At 39.6% G+C, this 8,561-nt stretch overlaps 1 protein-coding gene across 2 annotated transcripts; it reads left to right on the plus strand.

Annotated features, from left to right (window-relative positions):
- The first annotated feature begins 193 nt into the window (after positions 1-193).
- LOC139475883 (heterogeneous nuclear ribonucleoprotein R-like) lies at positions 194-8,266 on the plus strand. Of its 2 annotated transcripts, XM_071259095.1 has the most exons (12): positions 194-295; positions 1,167-1,349; positions 1,623-1,846; positions 2,441-2,548; positions 2,973-3,149; positions 3,793-3,928; positions 4,161-4,369; positions 4,646-4,819; positions 5,336-5,451; positions 6,111-6,217; positions 6,522-6,628; positions 7,147-8,266. In XM_071259095.1, the coding sequence occupies exons 2-12, from the start codon at positions 1,169-1,171 to the stop codon at positions 7,462-7,464; spliced, it is 1,857 nt and encodes a 618-aa protein (XP_071115196.1). In that variant the 5' UTR covers positions 194-295; positions 1,167-1,168; the 3' UTR covers positions 7,465-8,266. The 2 variants fall into 2 exon arrangements, with proteins under 2 accessions (XP_071115196.1, XP_071115197.1); XM_071259096.1 differs by lacking the exon at positions 6,522-6,628 and having other exon boundaries at positions 7,147-7,439.
- The last annotated feature ends 295 nt before the right edge of the window (positions 8,267-8,561 follow it).

Raw genomic sequence — 8,561 nt, forward strand, 5'->3', positions numbered from 1 at the left:
ACCGGTTTCCGTAACTGGATTGACGAAAAAAAGTACTACGAGTAATTGTCAAATTACTACAAAATAATTAATTTTCAGAACGCATTTATCCTAATTACGCAATATTAAAAGTTATTGTGGTGGAAATAATAAAAATATGATGAATGTGTAACCTGTCGGCAAAGAAGAGGCCCCCGACGACATGTCACGTGACCTCTCCGCCATTTATCCTTTTTCTACCTTGGCCAACAAAACTCTACGAGTAAATTTTGAAAGGTCTTACTGCGGTAGAGGAGTTTACTTAAAGCTCTGCGAGGTAAGAACTTATTGCTAAGGTAACCTAGAATCATTTTGTGCAATTTTGCTTGCATGTAATTATCAATGGCTCGTGGAAAACGTTTTTCAAATGTGAGCCTTTGCATTGCTCTTCCCTCGCCGCCTTCCTGACCACGGCGTGCGCGATGAAAGACAAAGAGATCTCTTTGTCCTGATTGTTATAGTCTCGAACGTTAGTGACAGTGTTTGTTGGAGGGCCAAAGTTTGTAAGCCTAATCATTTTCAGTCTCTCCTGGACCTCGTATGCATGAAGAGTGTTTCTTGTCAGTTGTGTGTCAGTTAATTTTGCTATATTTGCAAACACGTGGTCTCTCCGCGTGGGCATGGCTGCCGAGCCACGCTGATCAATCTTCGAAGTAGGTCAACAGGATACGCTGGGATTTTTTTTGGGCGTGGGTATTGACTATCGATTGTAGTATGCATTGTATTTATGCGTAGATATTAATACATGAATATTACCGGTATGTTGTATAATAATTTGAACAGGTTACAAGTCGATATTCATAACGATTCTTTGTTCATCCCTTCCAGTGACATGCCCTGTTAGGGTTAACTTTAGGAATACTAATTTCATTTATCCTAGTTGACATTGTCACAGTGTCCTAAGATAGGATTAAAATTTTAGATAGTTGGGCATATTATTTCCAGTTTTACAGATAGGTTGTTTTTAACAGTGTAATATATTACTTTAAAAATCAAAGCAAATTTCAGAGATCTGACTTTGGTTTTGTCTCATGACTGCATGGTAAACGTATTTAGAATTAGATAGATGTATTCAGCATTATTTTTTCATCCAGCATGCTTATCCTGTGAAAATGTTTTCAGTGAATGAATATTTCCTTTTTTTTCAGTAATGACCACAAACGGTGAGGAGCAAATGGACCAAATGACAGAAGACAAATTATTAGCGGAAGACGAAAAAGACGACCAAATGGATTTTGAAATTAACGGCAGAGCGGAGGACTTGCAAAAATTAATTGACTATGGAATTGACAGAAAAGTGTCCGAAGAATTGGTCAAAATTTATTTAACAGGTATGTGAAAGTTAGTCGGCGACTTAAGCAGCTAGTCCAGCGCCTAGTCTAGTAGAATCACACAGCACTAGTCAATAAACGAAGCCTTAAGTATACTGAAAATAATGCTTAAGTACTTTTTGGGGCCAATACTCAAGATTTTGGCAGAGACTGCAGGGAAAATACGTTAAATGAAAAGAAATTCAGTTCTTGCACGTAGCTTATTGTGCTGCAATGATTATATTAAGTATGAAAATATGTTTTCCTATATTAAACCTACAAAATGCATTTCAGGAAAACTCACCCCATCTGATCTAGATGAACGCGCACTAGATGCACTGAAAGAATTCAATGCCACTGATGCAATAGAGGTCTTGAAACAGTTTTGTGAAAGCAACTTAGAACATGTGGGCAATAAAAGTGCATTTTTGTGTGGACAAATGAAAACCTACCGTCAGAAGAGCAAACAAGGCGGTGCAGCAACACAAGCCAAGGGCCCAGATGAAGCCAAGCTGAAAGTGAGATATTGAAAATGTTTTGAAATTCTTTATGTAAATGATTTCTGAAATGAAAATATAAGTAGGATCTGATCTAGACTGTCTGCCCCAAGAGTGGAATGTCCGGGGTTCAATCCCAAGCCACATCTTGTTCCTCTGTCTGGCGCTCGGCAGAATGGACCGCCTCCATGTTCTAGTCTTAGAGCGTCTGGCCGGAGAGCAGAAGGTCCAGGGTTCGATCCCCGGCCGCGTCATACCAAAAAACATTATTACCCTGTCTGCGGTCGGCATAAAGGGGCTAAAACAAGGACTGGTTTGCTCGGAGTCGGTTTACTGTGTCTGATTTTTGTATGTTAAACTGTGGCATGGTATCTCAGTGGGCTAGCACTATAAATCGGCATAAGTCCGGACTAGTACAAGCGCACGCATGCACGTCACTATATAAGTGCAATGATATTGGATGTGACGCTAAACACAATTTCACCTCACCTGGAAGAAATTCATTTAACCTGCATTAGTTTTTCGTACATCATAAGACATTGGATCTTCTTACTCAATTAAAATTTATTCCTTAAAATAATAGTTTTTGTGTAAAACTGAAATTTCTGATTTCAGGAAATTTTAGATAGAACTGGCTATTCCTTGGATGTCACTACGGGTCAGAGAAAATATGGAGGACCTCCACCTAACGAGGACGATGTACAGCCAGGTCCAGGTCATGAGGTCAGTTTTTGCCTTGTTAAGATAACTGTTTCACGCCTAGTGCGTGCTGGAATACTTGATAGATTTTTTACTCAGTTTTTACTTGGGATCTTTGGTTGCTCCCAGGCTAACAACAGTCTCATTTACTTTTGTGCAGTGAAAATACATGGTTTCTTTCTCGCTTAGCATTCAAAGTATCACAGTATCAGTTCCAGATCTGTACAATATTGTAGAACTGGCGTTCCCTATCTGTGTAGATCAATGATTTGACGCTATGCTGCTTCCCCTAATGGAGGGATTGGCACGATTCACATCAACAAACAATAGGAAAATCAGATATAAATTTGAAAAGCCTCTTAAGGATTTACAATTTCACGTCTATTCCCTCAAGGTTAATGTATATATGTTTATTGAAAATTTTCAACAAAAGTTTTTCTTATTTCAGGTCTTTGTTGGCAAAATTCCAAAAGATCTGTTTGAAGATGAACTTATTCCATTGTTCGAGAAGTGCGGGCGGATCTGGGATCTCCGACTAATGATGGATCCCCTCACAGGCCTTAACAGGGGATACTGCTTTGTCACATTCTGTGACAAGGTGGGAGCGCAAGAAGGTGTCAAGCAGGTACATATATTTTGTAACAAATTTGTGGAATACACTGCAATATTGCTTTTAAATAACAGGAATTTCCAAACATTATCATACTATGGTCTCAAGTCCCAGTGTTAGAAACTGCTTTAGTCCACTAGTCTTTATATACCTTATATAACTATTGGCCAGTTTGATAAGTGCGCTCGCGCTGAAGTCCAGATATTGGCGTAGTACTGAACTATTACGTACATCACACTCAATATGTTTCCCTTGTGTTGATGCTTGGGCAGAAATGGGGAGGTGGGTGAAATGACAAAATTATTGCACTTGTATAGCGACATGTGTGCACATGGCTGTATGCCTGCTTGTACTAGCCCAGACTAATGCGTTTTATAGTGGTAGCCTACTGAGATACCAAGCCACAGTTTAAGATGATTACCCCACTCAGGCACAGTATACCGACTCCAAGCCGACAAAGTCCTTGTTTTAGCTCCTAAATGCCGCCTGCTCTACCACCAGAAAGTCATGAAAATTGATCAAAGTATTCATTGGGTGATGGTGTGATTGTACGGCCAATGCGTGGATCATGTTGGGTTCTTTTATAGATATTTTATGGTCCACACGTTTCGCCCAAACAAATCGGTTTTGCTGATAACTTCATGTCTTACCATTTCAGCTGGACAACTATGAAATCAGAAAGGGCAAGACATTGAAAGTGAATATCTCAATTGCCAACCTGAGGTTATTTGTTGGAAACATTCCCAAAAATAAAACAAGGGACGAAATCAGAGAAGAATTTGGGAAAAGAACAGGTTAGTTAAAATAATAAAAAAGCAGAAATAGCCTTGTTTAAGATTTAGCAAGTAACACATGAAACCTGCCCTTATGCTTTTGTTGATGAAATGTAAAACAAATTAAGCGAATGCAGAAAAATGTCTCTTGTTATTGAGGATGTGCTACCTCTGCACTACTTTCTGAAATCAATAAAAGTCACAATCAGGTGTCATGTGCAGTGTTTTCACCCTATTCTTCTCTTTCTTTTAGAGGGTCTCACAGATGTCATCGTGTACGGATCAGCCGACAACCAGAAACTGAAAAACAGAGGATTCTCATTCCTGGAATACGACAGCCACAAGTCTGCTTCCACTGCCAAGAGGAAACTGGGAAGTGGCCGTGTCAAAGTGTGGGGTTGTGATATAATTGTTGACTGGGCTGATCCTCAGGAAGAGCCAGATGATGAGACTATGTTGAAGGTATGTATGTTGCTAGATACCAGGAGACCGGTGATGTACCTTGGCTACCATGCATGATCTGCAATAAAATTATACTTTGTAAATCGGAAATCATTACTTGCATTTGCAACTTGAATAACGAAAAAATGTGATCAAGTTGTTGCCTTGTAAAAATTGATAAATCTGGTCTTGCACCTTGTAACTATGAGAAAAGAATACCTTTCTGGAGACCATCGTTTTACATGACAAGTTGCATATTTTTTCCACAAGATGTTTAACTTAGAAAACTTGTTTCAGGTTAAAGTGCTATACGTTCGCAACTTGACTGCGGATGTAACAGAAGAAATACTTAAGGAAAAGTTTGAAACGTTCGGCAAAGTCGAACGAGTGAAGAAAATCAAGGACTATGGATTTGTTCACTTTGAAGATCGGGATCATGCGGTCAAAGCGATGGATACACTAAACAACACAGTAAGATTGAACGTCATTATGTCCAATATATTCATTTCCAACAAGTGAGTGAACAAGTGAATTACATTGCATTGGCAGTATTGCAGCCATATAGCAAGTTTTCAACCCACTTGGTATGTTAACAGATTAGTTCAGATGGTTTCACTGACTTCATCACCTCTAGATCCAATCTGCTGATCAATCCCCAAGTACCAAGAAATCTTTTACATACAGTAAGTGGACAAGTACCACAGAAGACAGCCCATCTTGAGCTTTTTGGTTCTTGATGGAAATATAAATCTGTGGAGAGAAATGTTGTATCGCTTTCTACACATTCCTTGTGGGTGTTTAGATTGAATATGCAACTACAGTAAACTGAAATACTGTTCATGGATCTTTGTATCAACCCTTAAACTTATTTATATACTGTGGCAGGTTCACCGAATAAGGCTTATGTAGGGTCTTGCAAATTGCTATTTCTGCATATCAATGATTTATGGATATAAAAAATATTAACCAAATATTTTATCTTCACAGAAGGTAGGGGGCATGGACATAGACATTTCTTTGGCCAAACCTCCATCAGAGAACAAGAAGAAAGAACAAAGGAAGAGAGACAATGAACGAAGACAATACATGAGAGGCTTTATGGGGTACGAATTTGATTTCTGTAGTAGTTTCATTTAGATTATTTCTGACCCCGTTAGTTGAAATGTCTGTTAACTTCAAGTACCATCGCAACTTTGTACTCAGAAATATGTTACATATGACAGTATTATCCATAACTTCTTTCCTATACGTACACATCAGGGCTCTTCATCACCAGAGTATTGTGGATAACATCTTCATTATTATACATTCATAACTGCTTGTCTCTTCCTTACCTTATGTAAATGTATAGTATATAGCCGTTATCCATAATACTTACATGACATGATTACATACATCTTTAAAATGCCTCGGAAAAGATGGTGTAGTGTATGAGTTGGAAACTAGTGGAATGTAAACGAAGCCACTACAAACTAGTAGTTTCTCTTTCTAGACCCCCACCCCCAAATTAGTTTTGGTGTAGATTAGCAAGACCTTTCTTTCGCATACAGCAGGTTGACCAGCACCACAGAAGACAGCCCATCTTGAACGCACTGGTTTTTGATGGAAATAAAAATCTGTGGAGAGAAATGTTGCATCGCTTTCTACACATTCCTTGTGGGTGTTTAGATTGAATATGCAACTACAGTTCACATATTTATTATGTGCCCTGCCCAGACCCTTTTTTTCCTAGTACCATAGCTATGATTGTGTTTCCCCTCAGATACGATGACTTCTGGGGCCCCCCCACCGGCGGGAGAATGCCCCCACCAAGTGGGCCCCCGCGACGAGGTGGCTTCCGGCCACCACCACCACAAGGAAGATATGGAGGTAAGCATCTACATGTGTATGTCCTTCCTTAGTTGTTCCTGTATCCTCTTTGGCTCACTTCAAATGTATGGTCTCGAAGGAACTGGTGACGTTTTGGCTGTCAAAATTGCTTGCTTTGGAAAGTTTGTGCGGCATTGTAGATGTAGTAGCATTCAAAAATGGCAGTTACGAAATTTTGTTTTTGGCTTTTGACTGTTTTGAGTAGTAAAATTTTGTTTTGTTTGGGCGGAACCCTGTTTGAGTTGATGAGGTAGCTATGTGGTGTAGTAAATCGTAACAAAGCTCTGTGTGGGACTTGTTTCAGATCCCTACTATGAAGATTATGGTTGGTTTGACTACGATGACTACTATGGAGGCTATGGTCCCCCAGTCCCCCGAGGCCGTGGGCGTGGCGGCCCCCCTCCCCCAATGGTTAGTAAACCTGTTCTATCATCCTTACTGCCTTTACACGCGAGAATCACAGTATCAGTTCCAGATCTATATCAAAGTTGTAGAACTGGCGTTCCCTAGCTGTGTATATTAAAGATGTGACGCTATGCTGCTTCCCCGAATGGAGGGAATGGCACGATTCATATCAACAAAATTAAAAGGCAGTGAAAATCAAAATTTCAAAAATTTGCCAGAATTGGCAACCCAAAAGGAAAAAAAATCAAAATTACCAAAAAATATGTAACTGCCTACATTTTGGCCCAAAATTTGAAAACAAAATCGGAAAAAGAAAACCTGAACCTTCAAAATATCAAAGAGGGAGCACACATACATGTTAGGTTCATATATATATTTATAGATATATTTATATGTAGAGGCATTGTAACGTTTCATTAAGAACTGTATGGTTCTGTGTAATGGAGTACAATATTTTTAAAAAAGTAATTCATCAAATATATGTGAACAAGTTGATGGTCTACAAATATGTGTTTGCCTTTCAGGCTATCCGTGGGCGTGGGGCCCCGCCCCGAGGCCCTTCCCGAGGTGGGCCAGGGGTTCGGGGAGGCCCTGGGCGTGGCGCCCGTGGCCGAGGCGTGGTAGGCCCCAGGGGCAGAGGAAACGCCCAACCGAAGCAGCTGAGAGGGGGAAAGAGGAAAGCAGGGATGGAGTTGCACGTGGGGCAATCAAAGAGGAGGAATCTGGATAGCTGGGGTAACCAGCCAATCCCTCAACAACCCCTAGATCAGTCAGGATATGGTGGCTACGGTGGAAATGACTCTCAGTGGTACCAGGATTCATACGGTCAAAATTGGGGCTAAAGAGGTCGACCTGCCTTCATCCTTTGTTCAAACTAAAACAAAAATTGCTGAGCAAAATTTGAAATTTTTTACTTCTGGCTGTTTCCTCACGGAATATATATGTACATATTCATCCTAACATCCCCACATTTGGAAAGAAGATCGAGCCAAAATTGGAGTTATTTTGTGCAAGAATTGGAACTTTCTCCACCTATTTACCAGCTTGATACATGGATTCTTTTCAAAATCGTACGGCCTTTCAAAATCTTAAAGGTCTGGCAGCTGTTGTGATTAACAAAATTGCATAAACAGTTACCCATCGGACACACTTGAACATCAATCATGAATCACTTTAAGGTGAAGGAATTCAAATCATGGAATTTCCAAATTGTACTGGAAGCTATTTTACTCATTTGCTGTAATCATTGTCCTTTTGTGCTGGAAGACTTTTGTTTCATTAGTGCATTTATTTTATCATTCGCTGTAAGAAATAAGCCAAAATTATGGCAAATGTGTGTATTCATTTGGCTCACAACCAACTTGTCATCAAGTTCATTTCACAAACTTTGTAACTTTTCACATTTATCATTGTGGTTTGTAGTGTCTTTTTCTTTTTGGCATTTAACAGCAGCTACTTATGTAATCCAACAAAAATTAGTTAAATTGGCAAATAAAGTCATGGTTTTATGTGTAGATGTCGGAATTTCAAAATCTGTCATTTTTTTCCCCCCTCTTCACACGTGAACAAATTGTTCATAGGAAGAATGTTCACAATGAAATTTTGTAATAAAATTAGGTTTCAAAATTTGAGACCTCAAAACTATGTTGCATTTGGCTGGCTTTGACCAGTTTTTTGGTCCTTTTTGGTGAATGCAGTCAGTCCCTCACAAGTGGTGGACCTCGACAACCATGGCACCGGAGGCACAGGGACTATCAGGTAAATGGCAAGCAAGTGGATAAACAAGAACCTATAAATTCAAAAGTATTAAACAATTGGCTATTTCATTAAAACACTTCTCCAGTTTGCTCTTGCAAATAGCTTGTTCGTTCACTGCTATCCCTGTTTTGGTGATTGGTTTGTTTGCCATGATATGCATTCACAGGGTAAAGGTAAGCTT

Source organism: Haliotis cracherodii, unplaced genomic scaffold (assembly GCF_022045235.1).
Source record: "Haliotis cracherodii isolate W230 unplaced genomic scaffold, xgHalCrac1.p SCAF_3, whole genome shotgun sequence".
In the NCBI taxonomy this organism is placed as follows: Eukaryota; Metazoa; Mollusca; class Gastropoda; order Lepetellida; family Haliotidae; genus Haliotis; species Haliotis cracherodii.

What these genes read in the sequence shown, in the direction of transcription:
- LOC139475883 (XM_071259095.1), top strand. Translation starts at nt 1,169, where the DNA reads ATGACCACAAACGGTGAGGAGCAAATGGACCAAATGACAGAAGACAAA. An exon ending in CGCAAGAAGGTGTCAAGCAG is followed by an intron (nt 3,150 to 3,792) that starts GTACATATATTT and finishes TTACCATTTCAG; the next exon opens with CTGGACAACTATGAAATCAG. An exon ending in ATGATGAGACTATGTTGAAG is followed by an intron (nt 4,370 to 4,645) that starts GTATGTATGTTG and finishes AACTTGTTTCAG; the next exon opens with GTTAAAGTGCTATACGTTCG.